The sequence below is a fragment of the Aplidium turbinatum genome, chromosome 14, assembly GCF_918807975.1.
Source record: "Aplidium turbinatum chromosome 14, kaAplTurb1.1, whole genome shotgun sequence".
Taxonomy (NCBI): Eukaryota; Metazoa; Chordata; class Ascidiacea; order Aplousobranchia; family Polyclinidae; genus Aplidium; species Aplidium turbinatum.
The window spans coordinates 18,871,814-18,899,126 of NC_137485.1; the positions used below are offsets into that span (position 1 = coordinate 18,871,814).

At 39.0% G+C, this 27,313-nt stretch overlaps 1 protein-coding gene across 1 annotated transcript in view; it reads right to left on the reverse strand.

Moving 5' to 3' along the window:
• Window positions 1–4,801, reverse strand: part of LOC145783124 (DNA polymerase theta-like) — a 36,014-nt gene extending 31,213 nt beyond the window's left edge. Inside the window, exon 1 of the mRNA XM_082594905.1 lies at window positions 4,678–4,801. Within this exon, the coding sequence (XP_082451031.1) occupies window positions 4,678–4,801 (124 nt within the window). The remainder of the gene's footprint in view (window positions 1–4,677) is intronic.
• Between the last annotated feature and the right edge of the window lie 22,512 nt (window positions 4,802–27,313).

Here is a 27,313-nt window from a genome sequence, read left to right on the forward strand (position 1 = left end):
CACACAAACAGTTCCTCAGTGGCAGGGACAGTTGTGACAAGGCTCTGAAGTTGTTCATAACACTGAGTCTTGGCATTTTCGCTGAGATCACTCTGGGAAGCATAAATACTGACGGCAGTGAACACAACTTGGCCAACAATTAAACGTATATACTAAGAGTATCCGGATACACGACTTTATGCTGCGGTCCAAATGCCACAAACAATGCCATTTCTAGATCGCAATGCATGAATGACACGAGATATGATTTATCATTATACTAAATTAGTTGTTCTTTTGAATATGGTAGTAATTTCATTTGTCACAGTAGCAATTTTCATTTTTTATAAATAGAAAAATAAAACAAAATATAAAAATTGTTTTTGCACTTAACAAAATAAAGATGAGACTTGGCTATTTCTCACTAAAAGCAATTGTTTTTTTATTTTTTATATATAAGGTAGTAGTTTCATTTGCATAGTAAAAGTAGTACATAGTACCAGCGGTAAAACTATGGCTTTTTCACACTGATTTGTCTAATTTTCTATTTTACTGTAAATGCTGAAAATAACAGAGCAATTACAAATTTATGTTTGCAACTATGACCATTTAAACATCTTATTCTTTTATCAGTTTTCAATTTAAATCTCACATATAACCAGAGATGGGCGTGATCTTGATCTTGAAGATCACAAGTGATCTTGAAGATCAGTTTTTTTTTGGTGATCTTGATCTAAGATCACTTTTTTTTGTGTGATTTTGATCTTGAAGAACAATAAGATCAAGATCACTTTAAAATTGAAGTTTACTGTACAAAGTAGTTAGTGGCAACTATTAACATTAGAGGCATTCCATTATAATTCAACAAATTTTAGAAAGAAATGTAACCACTAGGTTTCAAAAGGTGTTGGTTTTGATATATTTTGTTGTGTTCAAAATTTGAACTTGGGCAAAAAAAAAATTTTGAAAATCGGATAAGCGGTTTTTGAGATATCGCGTTTTGAAATTTTGTTGCTGTCACTAGGTGGCGCTGTTGATGTTCCCAATGTTTTTTGATTTTAGGGTTATATTTGGGGTAGAAAGTTGGTTGAAGTGTCTATTCCACCATTTTTCATAATGCAGAATTCAAAAATGGTCTCAATTTTAGTCTAAAAGCATTAGCTAAGAAGTTATGGGACATTTAAAAAAATTTGGGGGACCAAATGCCAACCCTCAAATTGTCATGTGGGTAACGAGATATCTCGAAAAAAAATTCTGTTCTTGAAAGTTTCTTGCATATACTTCATGATAGTATAATATTTTTTTATGAGACTTTTGTCCTTTTTGCACAATGCAACCTTATATCAAAGATCTATTAATGCAATATTTGAATGATGCTTGCTTATGACGTCACAATAACAAATTACAGATTTCTCCAAAAAACTTTTTTTCACTGTGAAAATTGCCCGGAAAAACAAAATTTGACTGCAATTTTGAAACAAGGGCTGGTTTTCCTGAGCAATTTTCACTATGAAAAAAGTTTTTTGGGAAAATCTGTAATTTGTTATTGTGACATCATAAGCACGCATCATTCAAATATTGCATTAATAGATCATATAACTTCTCATGCAAGTCTTTGATAAAAGGTTGCATTGTGCAAAAAGGACAAAAGTCTCATAAATAAACAGTATATTATCATGAAGTATACGCAAGAAACTTTAAAGAACAAAAAAAAATTTTGGGATATCTTGTTACCCACATGACAATTTGGGGGTTGGCATTTGGTCCCCCAATTTTTTTTAAATGCCACACAACTCCTTAGCTAATTCTTGTAGACTAAAATTGACATCATTTTTGAATTCTGCCTCATGAAAAATGGTGGAATAGACACTTCAACCGCCTTTCTACCTCAAATATAACCCTAAAATCAAAAAACATTGCGAACATCAACAGTGCCACCTAGTGACAGCCACAAAACTTCAAAACGCAATATCTCGAAAACCGCTTGTCCGATTTTCAAAATTTTTTTTTTGCCGAGATGCATTTTTTGCATACTATGACATATGCTTTAGTCATCAAAATTGAAGACTTAGTGGTTATTTGGATTTGTTGAATTATAATGGAATGCTTCATTAACCTACTGTTAATATGATATGTGTGCTTAGGGTCTGAGTATGGAGCGGTTTGTCTGACCGCAAACCCCTGAACTTTTTTGATAGCAGACAACAGTATCAAGATTGCCAGATAGATAAATGGTGCACAGTGAATGTTAAAACTACTTAGTAACACGTATAAAAACTCCCACATGAACCAGACAAAAATTTGGAAAAAAATGATGCAGTTGAAAGTTTATTTTTATTTATTTATTATAAATAAAAAGTATATATAAAAGTAATTACAAATTTTGCGACTTTTTCAGTACTACTGTAATTAACCTCGGCCTTGGGTGTGACGTTGCGATTCTACGCAAACTACGTCAACAATCGATAGGCCTAATAGCAACAGTCACTAACTTATTACAATTCTTAGGCCAGTGATCGAGTAGTTAAAAGTAAAAGTTAGCAATACCAACTAGTCTATATACATTTAACCAGGTTGCTTACAGTAGCTTAATTATTTTTTGCAACATCATTGATCAAAAACTTTTTCAAGTACACAAAAAGTGATCTTGATCTTCAAGATCACATAGTTTGGTGATCTTGATCTTCAAGATCACCTATTCTTGGTTATCTTGATCTTCAAGATCACCAATACTGGTGATCTTGCCCATCTCTGCATATAACTACCTACGGTAGTAACTTTACCTTTACTAACTCCATTAACTACAACAAAACTGAGTACATGATACTAACTAAACAAAAGCTCGATGTAAGGATGCACGTTACGATAAACGGAATTACATTGCAAAAAAAAAAGTGTATTAAATATCTTGGTGTATTAATTGATGACTCTCTCAACTGGAAATGTCACATTCAAAATGTTTGTAAAAAACTTGCTAGAGGCTCCTGGGCCATTCTTCAACTCAGAAATTATGTGGATACTAACACACTGAAGACTGTGTATTACAGTCTTATATATTCTCATCTTCAATACTGCATATCCAGCTGGGGTGGAGCTTGTGACAATGCGCTGGATCATTTATTTAAGCTGCATAAAAGAGTTGTTAGAGCCATGACATTCAGCAACTATACAGCTCACACATTGCAACTCTTTCAAAAACTAAAGCTGTTAAATATACAAGAAATTTATAAACTAGAGATAGCAAAATACATGCACAGAGTCCATTTAAATCTATTACCAGAAACGGAATGTAATATCTTCCACAGACTATCTGAATGCCACTCACACAATACGCGCCAATCATCCAGCAGTAACTATTTTGTTTCAAGGGTGCGTACTGAATTAGGTAAAAGGCAGATGTTAATAAGGGGTCCTAAAGTGTGGCATGAGGTCCCAAGTGATCTCAAAGGTCTTTCTCCAACTTCTTTTAAAAGAAACTTTAAACACTACCTTCTTGATTTAAACGCCACTGTTGAATAATAACTGTTTTGTCTATATAATTACATTATTCTATTTGCTCATCTCTTTGGTATACGTTGCTTTTTATCTTTTTTACTGATTAAAATTGTCGATTGATATCTCTTAAACTCCACTCACAATTAATTCATTCAGTAGCACGGTAAACCTGCTTAGTTTGTTTGCTTTTTTTTTTTTCTCTTTTGCATAATGAAAACATGTGTATCTGTATCACCAAATGCTTGATTTTCTTTTTTTGTATGTGTGTTTGTGTATTTACTGTATATATGTTACTTAGGCCTACATCACCAAGCTTGAGGTGGCTGCTGACTAGATGACCGTTTGGTCTTTTCGCAGTCTCCTCGTCATATGACACACAACCGATTATTATTGTATACTTTGTATTCTTTTCATGTTTGTGTTTGTGACAAATAAATAAATGAACTGAACTGAACTGAACTAGTTGCCTTGACAAAATCGTCATAAAGAGTTCTTATCACACACTTTTCGGTCTAGTTTAGTTTGAATTTCAATAACTTTGATCTTTCAAGGCGCCACTTTTCCAGCTGTTTGAAAGATATTAAACGCTCACATGGCAAAATTATAGCCTACTTTTCACGTCACGCCAATGAACACGCTTTTTCAACCTCTGCAGGCGTTGAATAAATGCAAATAAACGTTGCTTTGTTGACTGGTTTCTGCACGCAACAGTGTTAGGAATTTACGTGGCACTTAATTTGCTCACGCAATTTATTATTTTGTTTTATCATTTTTGCAATTGCTGATGCCTACCACGAATGAGTGATAAGAAGTCATACAAAGGAACTGAAAAGGAGACAAATCTTGTCCTGAGTATAGGCTGACCTTTGCTTTTTGAGGTAAAAATCACTAGTAAAAATCTTGACCTATACTCAAGTATATAATATACGGTACACTACAATCTAAGGTAAATATATGTTCTGATTTTCAGCTGGTTATTGTCAAGTAGTAACAGAATTCCTGATTTGACGCTTTAGCATGCTTAAAGTAGTGTACATTTAAACATTGGTGAATAAATTACTTGGCAATGCTGGTCAAAAATTTGGACTCAAAATTTGATCAGTACCGGTACGGTACATAATAAATGTTTTGTTTGCAAATATGAAAAGATTACATTCTCAATTGCACATTCCTATATTGTAACGGCTAATGTTGCTCTCTCACCTAAAACACCAGGTAACTGAAGACACTCCGCTTGCCATACAAACATTGTACTAAGTCCAACATCATGGTATTTCTCGATAATGCATTGAGGAAGATCCAAACCCGATAAGTTACAGTCAATCATTTTGTTAAGTGCACAATTGGTTTGTTGAAAAATTCATTATAACAAAAAATCTACTATAAAACAACACTATATCTACCTAAAACATGTTTGAATATATTTTTAATTTCAATAGATATTGATTTCCTGTTCCTTTGTATAATTTTGCGTTGTATTTGGCGCTTTCGCTTTTCAACGAGTGTTTATTTAGGGCAATCCCCTGAATTGGATTGAATCATTATTTAAGTGTGAAAGGAGTTATCTTCATTCTCATGTTCTCTATTTCCATTCAATTCAATTCAATTTATTTTTTGCTGCTGGCGCAAACATGTACAAAACGGCAAAGTAAACATACGAATTTGACACCAACAAAAGGAAAAGATAGCAAAACCCAAAAGTTTAAAATATACATCAATAAAACAGTGTTACCACTATCTTAAAATTGCACAGCCACCAAACCTAGAAGCGAAATAGAAGAAAAAACTTTGTTTTTTGGGAAAATAGTCCTACAATCACAATTAACACTTACAAGTGCAAGGGCGATTAAACTTTTTAATACAAAGAAAAAAAATTCAAAAGGTGACAAGTTTCCTGAACTTTCGCTTTGTGAGTCATCAAAAGCATTTAAAAAAAAGTGATGCTACTCAGCAAGGCAAAATTACAGGAAACCGGCTCAGAGTGACCGCACAAATTTAGAAAAAAAGTAAAAAAAAGCAAAAATACGATTAAATATTAAAAAAAATACATAAGCTACATAGCCCTATCACAATTTTTTTCTTAGTTTTACAAAAAAACAAAAACGTGCATAGCCTACTGTAGGCCTGCCTTACTGTACAATTTTATTAAGATATTAACACTTGCAACAAGGGCGATTTAAACTTTGCCAAATTCAAGACGTGAAAAGAAAAAAATACAACACTATAACTTACCATAAAATAGCAGGGGCCTGAAAAAAAAAGAAGCGACAAAACCCGAACGTCAAAGCGTGCTCGCGAGAAATGAGTCACTAAATACAAGGGTTGTGGTGCGGTCATGTGCGGTCGCAACACCTTGAGAAATTAAAAAAATTGTAGCAAATTAAAAAAACAAAAACAAATTGGTGTCTATAAGCTTGAAAAGAAAAAAAATGAATTGACACTTGCTTTGTTGTTGCTCCTCTAAAAGAGAAAACTTAGTAAATAAAATCCCACAAAATATCCTACCATCAGAGGTGGGCATCCGCTACTTTGAACGCAGCACACACCCGCTACTTTGAAAATCTCTCAAAATACAAATAGGCCTACATTTCAAAACGTACCAGGCCTTGCGCTGCAAGATATAGCCTACAAACTGTGACAATAGATGTAAGCTACTCTAACATCATGAAACGTAGCTTACTGTATACTATAGGCTACACTCTTATAGGCTACAGCACTGTCAGGCTTACCATATTTGATGATGCACAATCTCTGACTAATCAGTCTCGGTCACGTTGACGAATTTTTGAATGTCATTGTTATGGTAAGTTATAAATTGAGCATTTAGGATACAGTAGCCTACTTCTAAAACACATTGTCGGCATCACTTTTTGTAAAAGGAAGAAAATATGAAACAATACAAAGCAGTATGAATCGTTGCATTTTACTATACAAAATGCCAGTTTTCAGCTAAGCAGTAACATTTATAAAAAATAAAAAATGGCACAAAATCATTTTGTAACAAGCTCAAAGGAACGTAGGCCTATGCAGTTTTAAGGCCTAAACAATAACCTACTTTATCTCTACCATCTTTTTCTGAAGATCTTTCAGCAAGGTTTTTTTTCATTTAAAAATATATAAAAATCCCCACAAGACATCTTGAAGTTAAATTGAAGCGTTGCAATTCCTTTTATCGTTTCAACGACCATTTTATTTATTTCTTTTGTCCACTGACCTTGCATCAGTAAAAACCCAGCCCAATTCATTTTTTTTTTTCAATTCAATTTTATGTTTTGTTGCTCCCTGAGAGAACGACAAAGCAAACACACGAATTTGACACCAACAAAAGGGAAAGATGGCAAAACCTAAAAGTTTAAAGCATAGGCCTATATCGATAAAACAGTGTTATAGGCTCTAAACACTATCTTAAAATTGCACAGTCACCGTCTGCGTTGTGAGGCGCTACAGCGAAGAAAAACAGGGTATTGGAACGCAATAATTGTGCGTCTGACGTAGTGACGTTACCTTGAAAAAGCGCGGTGTGACGACAACAAAAGTGACGACGTGCATTCGTGCAATAAACGCAAATCAATTGAACCTCAAGCGTAGAAGGAAAACAGTTTAGGCTATGGTTAACAACTCTAAACTACTGTTTTGGTCTGCATCAATCATTCTTTTCCTAAAGGAGAAAGTTTATTCTCCTCTAGACTAGACGGATTGAAGTGAAACGTTTATTCTCCCCTGCAATCAAACGTTGCAAGAAGAAAACAATTATCAAGAAGTTTGGTGATAAAAAGGTGATGCCCGGTGGACAAGGGCGCGGAAAGTAGGGGTGCGCAAGGGGCTGCAGCCCCCCTAGAGCTAATTCAGCCCCCCTGGAATTTTCGATAATTGCTTCAGCCCCCCTTAGAAAATTCTGACAATTTAAGGTACATAACGTTGTAAAGGAGGTGAGGCTTGTTGCCGATGCCCACTTCGTTTAAACAGTTGCAGTTGTAATTCGTGAATCGTCTAAACGTAAATATTTATTCATGTCGCTTTTTCGTTCCGATGAAGTTGCCTGCAATTTGCTGGGTTTGTGTCCTACTCGTTGGTGCGTTCGTGCTTCAGCCCTTGCTCGTGTTGTTAAGTGCTACCCTACCCTGTCGCAATGTCTGACAGACATGACAGAAGATAGTGCAATGAGAGGAGACGCACGTACAAAGATATTCGGCTTGGTAAAACAAGCACGCACGACGCGACCTTAGTTTGCGATTACCTGCAGCGGTAAAGTTTTTCAGCCTGCAGAAGCCGTCGCAAGGTAGCTCCAAAACAAGAAGATCTCTGCTTCTACAGCTTTAGAATCCATCACCCTTCTCCACAAACGGATCAAAAATCTCAGAAAATAAGTTATGAATCCGTTTACAAGCCTATGGAAGCAGCGAACGTCTTTACGTCTGCTAATAACCTAAAGACGCCAAAAGATCCCGGAGTGAGCAAAACTCCAGTAAGATTTCGAAACACAGAGGAATTGGATGCTTTGTCGTCTGCGGGAGAAGGAGCGTGGAAACGGCAATACACTAAAGCCCTTAATTTGGTTCAAGCTGAGCTTGATCGAAGATTCAACCAGGCGGATCTGCTTACAGCAGCCAACAGAGAGAAGGCCCTTGTTCTTTCTTTTTGATAACCGCTATGTATATGAGCTGCTATCCAACCTGTCTTCTTCCTAACTTTCGACTCAAGTTCCACATGTGTTGAGTGAAGATTGATGGTATATTGTTAACAAGAGACGGGTTCAATTGTGATGTGGAATAGTCACTTCACACTCTTAATTACGTCCGTCCGTTAGATTCACACATCGTAAAAGGAAGACGAAGCACGTTTGGAAAACACAAGTTAGAAAATTAGAAAAAGAATGACGAGAGATTGTCGCTCAAGCGTGACAGTGCATCGCAATGATGACGTCACGATTGCGCGACAATCCATGTCACAATACGGAGACAGATAACTTGGCCATAATTTCGTGAACATAGCAGCCTCCAAGATGAATATTACAATATCCATCTTCCAGAAGATTATTTTGCCTAAACGAAATTACTCATCATTGGCCATACCTAACACGCATTAAACATAATAGCAATACCGCATAATATTGTCGTATAAATAACATACATAGTCATGTAGATGAACCTGTAGTCCCATACTGCTGTCTGAAGGTATTTAAAACGGACCATGCTCACACGACATTACAGTACTAACACACCATACACCTAAAGTTATACAAAACAAAGTTGTCATATGAAGATACTAAATTAAATGTGAAAGAATGAATAAGATGCTCAGCTTAGTCACAGGTATCACAAGCAAATTTTCTGTAAGCGATATTGGCGTAACTCAAAGTGACAATATGTACTTGATAAATACATACGGTTCCAGCCAGACTGTATCTATTTAATTTGTAAACAGCCAACATAAGCATCATACATCACACAAGTCATAAACAATTAAACATTAATAAAAAAAGTGAACACATTTTCTATGAGTGACGTCCCTTAACGTCCATCTGGGGGGCCCGAACCAACTGGAGCGAGCACAGCAGTGCGTGCCCGCGCGCCCTCCACCGGAGCAACGCAAGAAATATCACGAAGCACGGTTTCAACGTGCGACTTCTTTGTGTTAGTGTCCCATGTTACCACAGCCACCCTCACCCTTCTCACAAACTCTTTACCCTTTCGATGCTGCGGTAAAATTTCAATCACTCTGCCGACTCGGTAGTCCCCTCGTTTGGGTCGGTCGTTCATATCCCATACGAGGACCAAGTCTCCGGGTTCTAAATTGCGACAGATGTCTCTCCATTTTCTTCGACCCCGCAACTTAGGTAGGTAGAAATCTGTCCAGTGACCCCAAAACTTATCAGCGAGTGACATGCTACGCCGCGAATCTGCCAGCGTGGCCTCTTTTAACTCCTGCCTTAATTCATCCGCAATGCAGTCGCGCGTCAAATTTTTACGTTTTAACCAGTTCACGTTCTCAAGATCATCGCGAACCTGCACTTTCCTGACTGTGACACGACTGTCCGAACAGAGAGGAGACCGCCCTCCACCGGCTAGCCATCCCAACGGTGTATTGATCGCGTGCGGCTCATACAACGTTTTACCAACTCGCTCTTCAAGCACAGTTAACAAGAATGGACAGTCATCGCCTATCAAAATGTCCACAGTCTGACGATTTTCTAATTCAAACACACTAATGTCATCAAAATGTCTGTAGCCACTCAATTCTTGCTTATGGGGCAAGGTTTCAATGTTATCGCTCCATGGCGTCGAACAAACAACATTATCTATATTAAAACTCTCACCAGTCGACAACGATTTTACCACAAATTTGACCAAACCAGCATCAACTTTCGTCTCACCGTTTAATGTTTTCATGGTAAAGGAAATGTTTTCATGGGGCTGTAAACCCAACTCTGCACACAATGATTTTGATACCAGCGTTATCTGGGATCCATAATCAAGCTGACAGTACACCAACTTTTCTAAGCCAGTTGCCGGGTTTATGACCTTCACAGCAACTGTTCGGTTTAAAACTTTACAAGGTGTCACTTTCACATTTCTCAAAGAGACTGATTTTTCTCTACCTTGAACTCCAGTTTTATTAACCGCAGACTTGTCAACTTTGTCCACAGCGGACTCGCGTACCTTCTTTGGAACTGGTTTGTTTGCTGGCCTATCATTAACGACCCATTCATGCAACATAGCGAAATGCTTCGGTGTTTTATAGTTAGCATCCTGACACTGATCACAGTTCATGGCACAGCGACAATCTCTAGCCCGATGCTTTCCTCCACAATTATAACAGAGCCAATGTTTGTAGAAAAACTCTTCACGCTTTGCCACAGTCATACCCTGCAAACGATGACATACCTCCAAACCATGATCCACATTCACACCAAACGAAAGGCAACACTCACACAACGAGACACTCGTTTTTGACGTTGCGGAATTTATATTACCATAGCCGTCAACCTTGGCCGCCGTATGTTTCACTTGAAATGCACCCGCGTCCCTTTTACTCTCCGACTTACCAAAAGAATGGTTATTGCTCGACTTATGGTCCTCACTCATTAACCAAACGCCAAAGTCGGTTGATTTCGCATTTTCTTCCGCAATAACAAACTGCAACAAACTATCAAAGGAAGGGTCCGCCGTACAACCAAATTTATCACCTAAGAAATCAATGAAGCGTTGACGCGCATAAACGGGCAAACGTTTAGCTAGATCACAGACAAATTTCCCTTCAAGGTAGTCCAACCGCTTGTATGCTGCCGCATATATTTGGCAATCTAGTAATTCTGCCCGAAACTTGCGCCAACCAGTAATGTCAGCCCCCGACACACGCGGCCCAAATCGGATACTTTTAACACAAGCCTCAGAATTAAAACCGCCGCGAACAGAAAATCTTAAAGACAAACGCTCCAATGCCATATTAGCACGCATTGCTTCGTTGTAACCTGGGGTGCTACTGATCACCAAGCTTATGTCTTGAGCAGCAGTTTTAATACATGCTGCTCTAATCAAGCTCAGTCTCATATCCTCATATGGGCATTTTTCTAACAAAGCATTTATCTCGTTTTTAAAAACAATAAAGGGCATAGAAAACCCGTCATATTTTATGAGCGAGGCCATGTCAAGATAGTCCTTCCTTGACGCCTTTTCGCACGCTCCGTCGTAGGCTAGGGGCGGTTGCTGTTCTCTCCTTGCCATCACGTCACTTTTATGCAGGGGTAAGCCATAATACCCATCATGGACTGCACTACCCTTAGGGATATACCTAGTAGTATCAGTAAATCCTGGCGGAGGTCTAATAGGTCTCTCATAAACAGGTACATTTAAGCTAGGGGTTGTATTAAGTAACTTGTCTGCTTTGTTAGCAGCCTCCATATGGGCACAGAATTTAGACAACACTGAGTGAGGGGCTTTTTTTGGTTTCTCGCTTTCCTTGAGATGGGGACCATCTTTCACCTGGGCGCTCGTCTTGGAATCCCGCGTGCGATAACTCCTCAAGCTATGTGTCTTCTCTGTATAGCATTCCGACATGGCCATCTGCTTCTGCAAGCTTGCACGTACTTGTAACTCCCTAAGCTCTCTGGCCAGCTTACGCTCTTCTCGGGCTTCCTGTTCCCGGGCCTCCTTAAGCTCTCTGGCCAGCTTACGCTCTTCTCGGGCTTCCTGTTCTCGGGCCTCCTTCAATTTCCTTGTCTCTCGCGCCTCATCTAAGCGGTTCTCAATTTGAATCTGTTCTAATTGAGTTTCCAGATCAATCTGAGCTAAAATATGCGCAGACCTTCTGCTTTTCCCTGCAGATGAGGGAGGGACCACAATGGTTATGTTTGGCAGGGAAGCTGAATTTACTGGGGGCGAGTCTGTTAGCTCCTCCCATCGTTCTTTACATCTCCTCACCAACATTTCAAACTCGGGGGCGACTCGAGGTTCGGAGTCCTTTTTCTGCGTAATGGCACAAAAGTCTCTAACCCTCCAATCTAGAGCCTTGACATGCTGTGATTCAAATTCTATCACTTCGTCTCTGCTTCTTAGTTCCCCAAGCTGTCTCGTGGCCGCACTGATGTCACTAAGTAGCTGACGCCTTCGTTGACGGGCTTCCCTGTCATTCTGTAGCCCTAACACTTCCTGGTGAACCTCCTCTCTACCGACCTCTGAGGGCAGTTGTGACTGTACTACTGGTCCACTCACTGGAAGCCGCGCTACGGTGGCCCCACTCTCCGCGACAGATCCACCTCGCCCCACCAAAGAGCGGCGGACCGGCTCCTGTACACTCCCCAGCCCGCCCGAGACCCACAGACAGTCCTCAAGGGAAGCGGCACTCATAGTTATTTCAGTAACTTATTAAATGGAATATGTAGCCTACGGTAATCAACAAATTAACTTTTACTACTAAATTGCAGTAGGCTACACAAATTTGCTATAAAAGCTCGATAACATACACAATCAAATAAGTAACACACTGACCAGAGGCAGGAAATAGTCCTCGCACCACTGCCCTTACAAGAAGCGTCGCACTCTTTGTCCACGTGATCCAGTTTCAAAATGGCGTCGCGCGCTTCGTCTTGTGGTCGGTGGAATAACACAGTTTCTTGCTCTCCTCGGACAGTTCGATCGTCGACGGATTGTTGGTCTGGTGACCGTTCCCCAGCCGCTTCAGGCAGTATAAAGTAACCGTGCTTATACTGCCCCACAGTAGAATTAGTGACTTATCTAGCTGGAGATCTGGTTTTGCTTTTTCGATTGCTGTTCTTTGGCCGCTTCGGTTGGCCAGCAATATGCGTTTTACAGCACCAGCAAAAAACAATTCTTGTAGCTTCACGATTGAAGTGACCAGAACCACACGATTGAAGATGGGTACGGTAACTACAGACTCACGATTGAAGTGACATCCCGTTTAACACAATTGAAGATGTTCTTTCTTTTTGATAACCGCTATGTATATGAGCTGCTATCCAACCTGTCTTCTTCCTAACTTTCGACTCAAGTTCCACATGTGTTGAGTGAAGATTGATGGTATATTGTTAACAAGAGACGGGTTCAATTGTGATGTGGAATAGTCACTTCACACTCTTAATTACGTCCGTCCGTTAGATTCACACATCGTAAAAGGAAGACGAAGCACGTTTGGAAAACACAAGTTAGAAAATTAGAAAAAGAATGACGAGAGATTGTCGCTCAAGCGTGACAGTGCATCGCAATGATGACGTCACGATTGCGCGACAATCCATGTCACAATACGGAGACAGATAACTTGGCCATAATTTCGTGAACAGCCCTTCTGAGCTGTGCAAACGGTGACGAAAGGTCTGATACTGAGATCAGCTTACCCGATGCCATCAGAATAATCTTCTAAAAACGCAACTTACCTTGCTTAGCGATGTTGTAAGTGGAAAAATCGCAAACTCCGTTAAAAAGGTTGCTGAGATACTATCGCAACTAAACCTCCAAGCACTAGATCTTTTCAAAGAAACGCGGAAATTCGTGGAGCTCATTCTTGGCCTCCCGATTTTAGCTGCATCATCAGAACGTTCTTTTTCTGCTCCAAACGCCTGAAAACATGCTTGAGAAGCTCAATGACACAAAAAAGGCATACTCATCTTGCGTTTATGCATGTCCGGCTGCGTAGTCGTCGGCATTCGTCGGCTGCGTAGCCGAGTGGTGAGAACGTCTGCGCGACGTTCGAAAGGACGTGGGTTCGACACCGCTCCAGAGCACGCGTCTGTGTCTCGGCGAAAGACACTTAAAGGCAAGCCAAAATAAGGGGAGCAGCTGACTCGAAAACTATATGTCACTTCGCTGCTTCCTGTCGTAGCCTATCGCATCTGTGATCGCAGTGTAGCCTACTGTATGTTATCGCAATGGGCGCAAATAAAAACATGATTATGTCCACCAAAACACTGTCGATATCAAAGAACTCATGACACAGTTTATAAAAAAAACACTTGAGCGAAAAACACTCTTCGAAAGCGTATTTCATATTGATTTCCTGAACAGCTGCTTTGTTGTTACCGTTCTTCATTTGTTACAATAACAAAGTGTGTGATTTGGCGTCGTTTTTTGCACAGGAAGGGACCAAATTCTTACAACCCGCTCTTAAAGTTCGCCTGCATAAGGGGGGTCTGGGGGATGAAGCCCCCCAGAAGCTGACAACACTACGGAAGCTTCGGCCCCCCCTAGAGAAAAATAGTTCCCGCGCCACTGCCGGTGGATACAGGAAAATGAGTACTTGTAGCTAATACATCACTTGACGTGCTTGGTGGGCTAGTTGGACTGTCAAAACCACAGACATTCAAGCACGTTTTAACACTTCTCCCTGGCGCAAATTTGAACACTAAATTCCCTGACATCCTTGGGAAAAATCTTTACGTGTAGGCTATGGTACGGTAACCCTAGCACTGCATGTCAGTGGCAGATCCGGGAGGGGGCGATAGCCTCCCTAAAACACTGAAAAGCACCCTTTTTTTAAAGGTGTAGTCTATTTGCAAGGTCGGATTAATGTAGATCTACGCATCATTGTGTTTTGTTGAAATCGTACCCCCAAAGCTACCGGTAGCCTACCTATTGTATAGCCTATGCTACACTAGTTCAGTTCAGTTCAGTTGTTTTTATTTCTGACCATAAAATCAAAAACAATACACGTCAACATAGCAAAGGTCGAGAAAAAGTTAGAAGCGACAAAATGCGAACGTTAAAACGTGCTTGTGATCGAAGTAAGTTATTGAGTTGAAAAAAATTTGGCACGGTCGCAACACCTTCAGAAAAATTTAAGATGTAAAGGGAAAATAAAAAAAGAAAATGTTACAAAAAAAATAAAAAACATATATTTAGGCTATAGCTTTATTAGCCTATATAGCTTTAGCTGATATATTTAAGATTTGTATGGACAGTTGCTATGAAGATCGGCCATGGTGCGTTATCAAGCGTGCTGATGGTCGTGAGGGGAACACGTCTTGATGCGTTTAGCTCATAGCATAGAAGAGCAAGGCAGGCAAAGAAAACCCCACAAAGAAATCCTACCACGGGCAAAGCCATTTCAAGCGCAACGCACCATAGGCCTTGCATGAATCACAAAATAGATAGGCCATAACTTGACGACATGAAAACAATGACAAAAACAAATTAGCAAAAACAACATCATCATCTTGCGGAAGTCCAATTATACCCAGGAAAGTGATGTCTTGAAGATATCAAGCGTGCTTTGTCATAAAGTTGCGTTGATAAAGCGATAATTTTAGACCCCAGTCAGCTAAACTCGTCACCTCCACACCGATCCAACGTTAGCAAACGTTGAATTAATGCAAAAATGACAGGCATCGCTACCTGGGATGTAGGCTTAGTTGTGGCATGTCACAGTAATACAGTATGAGACATTTGGGTTACCGTATGTTTTACACGTTAATCCAAAATAAAAGTAAAAAAAAAAATCCAATTCGGCATATTTCGTAGAAAAAAATTGCTGACAAACAAACAGACAATAGCATGACGATCCAGTCCAAGACATTGATATAAAAAACAACTGGTTGGAGGGAGCACATGGCCACCGCTTCACCGAAAGATGGCGATTGGTCGAAGTCTCGAAGAGGATGGAAAAACTTCTGCAGACTCTGTAAGTCACACTAAACGTCGGCTACACTTAACGTCACACTAAACTCACACTAAACGTAAGCTATAGGCCTCAGCAAACAATTTCGTCTTTGGAGAGTTTTTGCGCAGCTGAAATGGTAGTTTCTTGTATTGCTCTCGGTTGTAGCCTAGATAGGCGTAGCCAGGGGCGAAAGGGGCCATGACCCCCAAATTTTCAAAGTTTGGATTCCAAAGTTGAGCCTTTTGTTGAAAATATAGTAAAATTTGAAGGCAATTATATCGTTTTCTAAAACATCTGGCCATTAACACCCCCAGAACTTGTTTTAGACAAACAGAAATACACCAATAAATTTTGTAAAAACAAATGAACGAAGTATTTTTAAGTCACATTCCAGCATTCCGTGTTTTGCGTGAAGTGCTTGATTACTTCTCTAAAGAGCAATCTCGACCATGACCGCAACGACCTGAACGTTTTGCTGAACATCAAAGAAGCATATGAAGATAGGCCTACTCGGAATACAAGAGCTGACAATGCCCAGAATAGTGGATGTACAAGTTTACCGTGCTAACGTCTGTGCTGAAACGGCTTTCCAGTATTTCCACCGTTCGGTGTATATATCCCATACATCGACGGATTGAGTAACTCTCTTCGGGAACGATTCAGTGACAACCCTTCATTTTTTGCGTTGCTATCCATCTTTCCACCAAACAAACTAACCAAGATAGATGAGATTGAGTATTTGTATTCTTTGGATAATCGTGACAGCAAAGTAATTCTCTGGAGGTCTTCTTTGACTTCTCAAGTCAACTAAGACAGTATAGAACTTCTTCTGAGTGCTAAATATTATCCAAGCGTGCACAGTGCAATCCAAGTCATCCTGGCCTTGCCAGCAACAACAGTTGAGGCTGAAAGGTCTTTTTCATGCATGAAGAGGGTCAATACCCGGCTACGCTCAACAATGACTTCCGATCGCCACTCAGATTTGTGTGTGCTTCATTGCCATGGTGGTGTCTTATACAAACTTAACAAACTGTTTGTAGTTCCCTTGAGCTCATCAAACATTTGGCCTCCCCCCCTGAGTTTTTTCTGGCTACGCCACTGGTTGCCTAGGTTACTAACCAGAATATCGTCAAGAGAGTATACTTTCATCGTAGGCAGAGTTGCATTCCTGGGGGGGCTCGGGGGAGCTCAGACCCCCAAAATATAAAAAAGCTTGATGTAGGGGGAGCTCGTCAAGCTTCCACTTTTCAGCTCTTCTGACTGAACAACAACTTCTCAACAGCTTTCTTACAACAGAGCTGCAAAAATGCACGAACATAAGTTGGTAGCAATCGCCGTTTTCCGTGATTAGGTCCGTATAGTTAGCTTAATTCTACCATGCAATCTACATGTATCGTAAATCAAAATTTTTGCAAATATGGTAATAAAGAACAACATAAAATTTTTGTGGCTCTTTTGACATTCTAAATGTTTGCGTGTGATGTGACTCTTGCATTGAATAGCCTTTCCCACCCACGTGCCTTAAAATTTAGGAAAGTGATGGGTAAAATTTTCAATGTGGGTTGTGTTGCGTCCTCACATCCTGGTATCAATGCTCTGTGGAATAGTTTCCCAGCATTGTATAAACACTTCACAGCCCTCGCAGAAAGGAAGAATATTAGAGAAACAGATCGGGCCATGTTCAGAGCCTCAGAAGTCTCTGCATCAAAATGACCACCAAGGAATTCGTAGAAGATCTAGCGCTATTAAAAGATTGTCTTCGGCAATTATCGCTTTTGTCAGAAACTCTCCAGACTGAGAATATCAACTTCGTAGCAGCTAATCGTCACGTCAAATGGACTGTTAGTTCTCTATTTCAAATAAAAAAAAGCTGTTGAAGAAGGAAAGTAGGCTATTCATTTGATGAAGTTGTTAACTTGAGTCCTGGAAGTACAAAAAACTACTCCTTAAGTCATAACATTGGACCAGTTCAAAGCTCGACGTAGGAGTAGGATTATCCTTCTTTTGGTCTTAATCGGTTGATTCAAGCTTCAGTTGACAACATTGGATGCAGGATGGTGGACACCAACAATGAAAATTTTGTGAAGAGCTTGGAAATTATTGTACCAGAGTTATGGCCCGCTGTAATCGAAGTTCCATGGCAAAAAGGGGAGCAGATATTACGGAAAATAGAGGAGAGATTTCATGTCACCACTCTTATTTCCGATGGTACGTTGACAATCCTTGCCATATAGTGATACCAGATACGATAAAGTTGCTCAAGAATGTAGTACGGTAGCCTACTAAACATGATTGCTATAAGTTCTGCTGAAGCCGAACATGGGTTTTCGCAAATGAACTTGGTCATCACACCGCTACCATCACAGCTGACCAAATCACTTGTTTCAGTACGGTAATGTTGTTCATCAGCATCAATGGACCACCTCCTCATAGGGGAAAGGTGTGTATTTTGAACCCCTTAAAGAAAAATAAGCACAACTCAGCCAACTTCCGGTCAATGTGTATTATTTTTCACCCAGATACAGTCTAGGTACTTGCAAACCAGTGTAGAAAATATAAATTACATACAATAAAAAAATACAGAATAATTAAGCAATAAAAAATGTTCAAAAATGGTCCAAATTACACATATGGTGTGTATTTTGGACCATTGGGGTGTGTATTTTGGACCATTGGAGTATATAATTTCAACTGAAGTTGCTTGAGGTCTTCGAAATGAAATTTCTGGATGACGGTTCAAGAATCCCTTAAGCCAATCTTTTTCAGCCAGACCCTTTTCACTGTTGAAGCGGGTGTTGACATTATTGGCAGACGCAATGTCATATGCAAGCTTTCTTAAATCTATGTCCCCTAAACCATAAAATCTTCACTCCATTTCCAAAACATGTTTGACCAGTTGATCTTCAATATTTTCGGGAAGATCAAGTTGTCGACCAATGGTTTTTGACACTTGTGTAGCATATTTATTGGTAGCCTGTTATGGACATGTTTTAACACTACAGCTTTGGGAATTTTGAACTGACGCGATGCTGCATAGGTGAGATGACTGGTCCAAATTACACACTGTCATGCACTGTTAAAAATTACCAACTATGACTTCCACACTTGGTTACAAGTCTTGTAATTGAGCACAACATCTCCTTATAGATTAAAGATAATACCAACATCATATCAGACTCAAACGTCATGCCAATAACGTTTCAGCGCTTAGCAATCAACTCCCCAAAATAACATCAGCATACCCAAAACCACAAATTCCAATTTCCCGTCCACGTTTCTAAACCTAATGAGCTGAGTTTTTCACATCCGGGCTATTATTATTTTTTCTTTCAAGCTGTTCAAAAATACTGACAAAACGATTTTTATTTTTTGAGTTAGGGAACTGGTCCAAATTACACACTGGTCCACGTTACACCACTTTCCCCTATATGGAATGGCACTGCGGCAACTCAGAAGTGGTTGCGGACTCATCAATCGCCTGTGGATACTCAGGTTAACCATTCTAAGCTGCCCACATTGAATGAACTCAGATGTGTTCAAAAACTGTTTGCTGGCTAAATCAAAGACTCTCGAGGTGCTTATAATGTGCCAAATGCTGTATGTGCCAAATGCTTGTCTTAAAACTGAATTAGTTCCCATTGTTAAAAACAAATCTGGTGACGTTAGAGACATCGCAAACTACAGACCTATTGCTCTTGCTACTGTCATTTCTAAACGATTTGAACATGTTGTATTTTTTTTTATTAATGACTATCTCACAACAAACGATAATCAACTTGGCTTTAAACCTAAGCATAGCACAGATATGTGCATTTTTGTACTTAAGCAAGCTGTGTCTTACTACAGAAAACGTGGAAGTCCTGTTTTTTCTGTATTCTTAGATGCTTCGAAAGCATTTGATAGGGTAAACCACAACCTCCTATTCAAGAAACTAATTCAACGAGGAGTTCCGATGTGCCTTGTTCGTCTAATAGTTTATTGGTATACCCATCAGCGGATGTACATACGCTGGGGTTGTCATTACTCACAGTCTTTTTCTGTCAGCAATGGTGTCAAACAGGGTGGTGTTCTCAGTCCTTACTTATTTGCCGTGTATATGGATGATCTATCGACTGTGTTAAGCAAAACCAAGGCAGGCTGTTACATAGGTAATACACTTGTTAATCATCTCATGTTTGCTGATGATATTTGTTGTATTTCTCCAAGTGTTCATGGTCTGCAGAGTATCTTGAATGTGTGTGAAGATTATGCGCTTTCTAACGATGTCATTTTTAACTGCAAAAAGTCATTTGCTATGTACTTCCAAACCAAACACTTAAAGTTAAATTTGAATCCAATTGTACGGCTCAATGGAAGTGAGATCAAATTCGTAGACAGTGTCAAATATTTGGGTGTTTTTCTTGACACGGCAATGTGTGACGACAAGGATATAAATCGACAAGTGCGATCAATCTACTGTTCTGCCAACAAATTAAAATCAAAATTTTACAAGTGCTCCAGTGATATTAAAAATGTTCTATTCCGTTCTTATTGTACTCCAATGTATGCATGTCATCTGTGGGAAAATTATCATCAACGTGACATTAATCGTCTGCGTGTTGCCTTCAATAATGCGTTTAGAATTATACACAATTTGCCTAAACACTATAGCGTACGTGAACATCAAGTCTTGTGTAACATCATAACATTTGATGCATTACTTCGTAAATATGTTTTTTCTTTTGTTGGAAGATGCGAAGTATCGTCTAACTCTATTGTTGCCTCCCTGATGAGGTCTGATTGCCATCGTATATCAAATTACCGTCTTCATTATAATAATTCTATGTATGCTATTATCTAGTTTTGATGGCTGCCATGTCATCTGATTGTTTTTATCGTTCTCAATACTTTCAGTTCTGCTAACTTGTAACGCTACCGTACCATTGTCTGTAAACTTGTAACAGTAGATAGGCCTAGCCTATTTATTGAGATTTTGTGCATTTGCAGTTTGTGTATTATTTTGTTATTTTTTGATGTTATTTCGTTGTTGTTGTTCGTTATTTGTGCATTTGCAATTTGTGTATTATTTTGTTGTTTTGTTTTGGATATAGACAGCTTTGTCTGATGCAAATAAATTATTATTATAACTTAGCCCATAAAACCAAAGACCTGGCAGACAGGCTATTTGTTTTGGATAATCTCGTTTGCACAAATTTGGAATATGCTTTTGCTGTATTTGAAGTTGTTGGCCTACTGTTCGTTAATAGCTAAATGAGATTTTTGTGTAACTGTCACATTGGCAGCTTATTGGTTCTTACTCGCAAAGCTGCAAACACAAGCGCTCATTTCAGGAGATGCATTTCCTCACTTTCCTACAGTCAATTTTTTTTTTGCAAGTTTCCTTAGAATTGGCTCATTCAAATAAGTAGCCTACGATTGAGTTAAGAGATTGGAATTAGCTCATGCAAAGCGAGTTTTAAGTGTAAGCCTCTACGCAGTAAAGAAAAAGCAAAGGAGATTGCAGTGTAGCAACCAAGTCAAATTTCAAACTTATAATTTTATTTCGGATTCAACCACGTTTTGTTGCTTCTATCTTTTTCTGTACTTCAAGCTATGTTTTAGCGTGGTTTTTTCTCGATATGATGCTTAGAAATAAAAACAAACTGAACAGTATTTCTTTTTTTAAAAAGGTAAAGATTGTTGGCTCACCTACACCTATTACTTATACTTTGTATATAACAACACAGCTAGGTGTTAATAGAGCCCCCCCCCAAACAAAATGCTAGGAATACACCCCTGATCGTAGGGTATACCGCTGAATAATAAAGTGAAGAAATGGATCTCGGCAATGAAACTCAAATACACCTGTTAGCAAGCCCTGCAGACTGCAGTGTGTGCAGCAACCATTTTCTTGCCAGGGATTATCAGCGTGATCCACACGGAGAGCTACAGGACACCAAACCCAAATAAACACCTGATCCCAGAAACTTGCGATCCTTTTGGTAGCCTACATTGTATTGAAAAAGATTCTGTTTTTTCTCTGGCAAAAAAACACATGCAAAAGATGATGTCATAACTGCATGTGATGGTCGTTTCCGACTGCATCAACTGCAAGAATTGAGTGAAGTGGAAAAAGTGTTTTTAGGCTATAGCAATAGGTTGGACCTAGGGCTAGGCTATAGTCCGCCCCGATAACTCAGTTACACAAGAGCCTGACTTTGTGAGCAAGGAAACTAAAAAAAAATTATGGCACTGGTTCAACTTTAAGTGGTGTGCGCTTGAGAAAACGTATTTAAAAACTAGCTACATTCTTTAGTATGTGACACCTTATGGGTGGAGTAATTCATAAGTTTACATCTTTCAACATCGGTGATCCTGTTTGTATCAACAGTTTAAAGCCTATGGCCTACAAAGCTGAGACATCGACAGGATTCAGCTTCCAACGAGATTTTTTCTCTCAGAAGTTAAAAATTCCATCAACCAAAGAAAATTTAGTTATACCCAAGCTGATGCCCGGTTGTTAAAGATCTTTATTAAGCAATTCCGAAACGTCAAAAAAGCCAAAATCATAAATTGTCAAAATGATATCAAATATTGTTTCAAACAATTCAACAAATATAGGCTACTACTTCATTAGCCTGCTTTGTCGAAGGTCCAAACTTTGAAAATGGCTGGTTTCAGTTTCAGGCCTGACTAGCAATTTCAGTCTTTGCTGTGATCTCACTTGGAATCGAACCAAGTCCGATCAGAAGCATCGGCAAAACACTGAGTAAAAAAAGCAAATATGGCTGGCACTGGCACGATTGATATAATTACACAACACTGCCAAAACAGAAGCAAATCCTCAAGGGCTTTTTGCTTCCCATCGCTTGACGAAACAGGAGTTTCTCGGCATTCGAGTGTAGCAAGAATTGACAGCAATAGACACGTGTTTCGCCCAAAGGCTGGGCTCATCAGTATCGCACCACTAGTTCATGCCACATAGTTCTTTGCTTGTGAAAGAAGTAGGACATTCATAATCTGATTACATCCTTTCAGCATCAAGTTAACGTTTTTAAATTACGAATGACGACAAATGAATAACTTTCTCAGAAGGGGTCGCAATTGAGCTGATTATTTACGGTGACTGTACATCCCGAGCGCTGCCGATTACAAGGTTACAAAAAGTTTTGCCCACGTGTTGAGTCTGCTGCGGAAAGAATAAGCATTCAAAAGCACTGGCGTGGTTGAACGAATAACAAGAGTTCCTTTTTTCTCTTTTCCCAGAGTAGTTTTGACAGCATCGATGATGTGTGCATAGTAAACTGAACGCAAATAAAGTTATCAAAAAATCAAGGGTAGATATCTGAAGCTGCTAATCGACATCTGAAGCTTTAAGCAAGTAAGCTACGCAATAGACTTGGGTATGGAAAGAGCATGATAAAAAATTGAGCAATTTTTTAGTTAGCCTACGCTTTGAAAAAACGAAAGGAAGTCTAAAATGTATAGCAGCAGTTTCAGTAAATGCAGGATTGAATGTCTTTTCATCAAAGCGAAGATCCTGCTTCCGAGATAAGCGTTAAATGTTAGTCAGTTAGTGCCATGAAGTCCAGAATAAGCGACTTTATCCCAGACGCCCACCCGCCATTTTACACAATGGTGAAACGCCATTACTATCCCCAAACAAGCAAAATGTATATATTGCGCCCTTTTTTTTCATATGTTTTACATCAAAAAGTTCAAAACCACGGCATTGGCGATAAGAAGTGTGGGCAGTGTGCCCACTTCAGCTGAGTTTGTCGTTGGGCACTATGCACTAATTTGAAGTTGCCCCACCGTCTCCATAAAATGTGTTTGTTTCCTCTTCAGAAAGTATTTGGCTATGACCTGGGTTTTTGATTATCTGCATTAACTTTTTATTTTAAAACATTGATCGGACGTAAAAGTGAGACAAACTTTCCAATCAGTCAGTCAATACAGCTCGATGCAAGAGTAGGCATACAATTCAAAAAGCACAAAGTTTGGTCACGGTAGCAGGCGATTCGTTAACCGTAACAATCACAAAAGTTCGAACTGTCTGTCAGGTGACAGCACAATTGTATGTTGCTGTGTCTTTTGTACACAATAAACAACAAAAGAAAAACTTCAATTCAGGCTAGGTAGCCTATCTTCTGAGAATGGGTTTCAGAGCTGAGACTATTCCATTGACTAATACAGAGAGAAGAACGTACTGTATAAATTCAGGCTATTGGTAAATCATAGAATAGGCTACGGCAGCTAATTTTTCTCCTTACGTTTTTGTTTGATGTATTGTCATTTTTAGAATACGACTATAATTAATTTTTAGAAAGTAAGCCCGTGCAGAATCTTCTAGTCGGCTACTAATAGGCCAGGGCCTCTTTTAAGGGGAAAGTGTGGAAAAACAACTGCTCCCCCTCTGAAAGGTTTTGCCCCTCCACTGAACTTTTGCCTCCCCACTTTTTGCCAACTTTTTTCAGGTCAAGTTAAATAAACTTTTTTCAGCTTAGGTCAAATAATATCAGCACCAGTCACTTAAATTTTTACAAAAAGCTTAGTACCGTAGCCTACTCTATCTTTTAGACTTTTTGAATCTCCTCTCAGAACGAGGCATTATTTCAGCATTATTCCTTCTGCGGTTGAAACGCTTTGATATGATAGACGCGATTATCGGACTAATAAAAACTATGGTTTCTCGGCAGTCCTGTTACATCACAATCATATCATTTGGTTTTCTTCGCACTTATTTTGCGCCACCAGTTTCGATTTCCTCCGAGGCCTTCTGCACAGACAGAGGCAGTCAATATTCGTTTGTTTATCAGAGACGCAGGCAGTCTATTTATCAACGAATTGAAATAAACTCAGGACAAATAATTTTACTTTGAATCGAAAGAACATAAAATATGTCGAAATTACGAAACAAAATCTTGAAAAATGAAACGAGAACGTAGCAATATCAGCATAATCAGCGGATCAAATAATTTTAAAACAAGATGAAAGTGTAGGCCTAGTAACACTACAAGAAAAATTTTGTTTAGGAATCTGGTAGACTAATGTAAAAAAAAGAATCTCACAGTATCACTGCAAAAAGTGAAGGTGAATTGGCACCAGGCCCCGGAATTATTTTAAATAAACATTTCACTTTTTGTTGCGGCATCATTTAACAGAGTTTTATTATTGCTTTTAACCTGAAAGAAAACTCAGAATGCCCAACTTTTAAATGCTTTTCAAAATTTTCTGGGGGAGGCCCCCCAGACACCTCTCTGGGTGTTTCACATTTGTCGACTTGTTGCCGGATTCGCAATAGTGCTTATTTCCCCCTCCCATGTTTTTGCTGGCTACACCCCTGGCACCAGCACATCAATACACTGACAATGTATTTCATAGACTTGCAAGCAAAACTCAAATAGCTAATATTGTCATCGCAGATTTCAAAATATCATAGAAAATTTTAGACAAAAGTGAAACAACACGGTTTGCATTGTAACTTATACAATCATCTGTATAGCGGCTAAAAGTAAAGCCTGACACAGTTCCGCAGTCTTGTGCAATGACGAATTGGACTTGACTACTTGACTAGGGAACTGTGTTCCGAAAGCTAGTTCAAACCGCGACTAACATTACATTACATTGTGTCTGCAGACGTTGAATCAATTTAAAAATGATGGATTTTGTTGTCTGAAATGCAATGCAGTTAAAGAAGCATGAATAAATGGATAGCATTGCACAGTAGCGTTGACAGGGGGTTTAGGTGGTACTTTTAGACCCGGGCCCAAGATGATTCTTGGGCATTAACTTTTCAAAAGAGCCCGAGAACTTTATTTGGGCTCCGAAGATCTTACTGGTACCTGGCACAAATTTTCTTCTCAACGACCCAAGCATAGCATTGCCGGTGATGAACTTATCTTGATTTCGTTAAGTAAATTTGTCAGGAGTTGCAGAGAAATAGATTCAATTATATTGTCTTCTTGCGTAAGTTATTGTTCTTTGACAAATGCACTATTGCTATATTGGGAACCAACGCTGTATTTTTCATAGACAGATCACGATTATTATATTTTAAAAAGATAGTGACCGAAGGGAGTCCTGCCAGTGCAATAGCATGCAATTTTATGTTTATTTAAAATGCAGTGTAACACTTCAGTCAGGTTAAGGACAAGTCCTCGACATTCGCAGGCTGTTGACGAAGAAGGACATAGGTTTACCTGTAGACTACATTCAGTTGCTGTCTACTTATGAGAGCAGGTCTGATTTGTTTCAAACGATATTTCACAGGAGGCTCAGATCTTGGTCGGGCCACGTGTACTTTTTGTTTCATCTGTTGTAAAACTTCAATATGTGGCGATAGTTATTAGCTCGTTCTTCACACATACAACTTCCTAAAGCATCTCGCCACGCCGGACGAGACAGTGAATTGCTAACAGCTGCTAGTATACTAAAAGTACAGTACAGTAACGCTTGGCAGCTGGAAAAAAGTTTCGAATACGGGTTCGACAAGATAAGAATGAGGGCGTATAAAATTAATCGAACAAAACATGTAACCTTTCTCGAATCAAAGATCGTAAACATAACAGTTTATTCATTAATCCTGCATTTTAACCAGGCATTTGTGAATAACTGAATTCCTGTTGCATGTCGACAAGTAGCATAAAGATTCTTTACAATTGCATCGTTTTTCACGCTGGTGCCAACATTCTAGAATTAGACTTCAACTTCAATCTACAGTCAGTAGGTAGTAAATGAAAAAAAAATAAAGCGGCACCGGAGTTTCGACGAAGCAAAAATTCAAAGAAAAAGTGGATAATGTAAATGTTAAGGTCCGAAGACGTAAATGAAACGTTTGGCTTTGTTTTGGTCGCTTTTTGTGTAGCTTGCTTTTAGGCCCAGCACGGGCCCAGTAATGGTGTTTTGTTCAAAACGTACACTTTGTATTCCATGGAACAAAAACTTAACTAAACCTTATATAAAGAAGCTATTTTGCAATATTTTAAGAACAAACGGCGACGTTGTTTGTAAATGGTGAACAATGCTTGGCTGCATTTGATAGAGTAGCTATATTTCTAAACAAACTTTTCGTTTCAAGCTTTAAAACATTTGCTCCCCTCCCCAACAGTTGCTTTTACCCCTTAAAATTTTCTTTCTACTGTAGCTACGTCACTGCAATAATGTTTAACATCAAAGCTCAAAAAATAGAGAAAAAGATGTTCAGAGAATTTAGATTTGCTCAAGTGTTGATGATGTTCTAATTGTTTACGTTTTAGACCTTTAAAGAATTGTGATTTTGCGCAGTAACCTAACGTTGGAATCATGATTTGTAATCACTGTATTACCAAACATAATCGATGTTTTATTTGTGAGTACTTAAACGCCTTACAGGACATACGTTATAGAACCCAGCTTGCGATAACTACGACAGCTTGCAGTTTAATTCTCCACTATTGCGGTAGGCGGCAAGCAAAAGTCTATACAACTATTTTTCATGACTTGAAGTGGGTTAAAGTAACGTTGCCAGACGTTTTTAAACACCAAAAACTGTCCTTAAGCTTGCTATCAAAACTCGAAATATCGTTGATCCTTGAAAGCAGTTCTTGTCCTGGACCATTTCTGACAAACTTAGAAATTTTTAAATTTTGTTATAATGTTAACCTGCAGCAACAACAGCCTACACATTTTTCGAAAACACCAACGTACGCGAGCGGGATGTCGATTTTCTTTTGAATTTTGTTATTTACGCAAACTTATTGTAAATACTAAT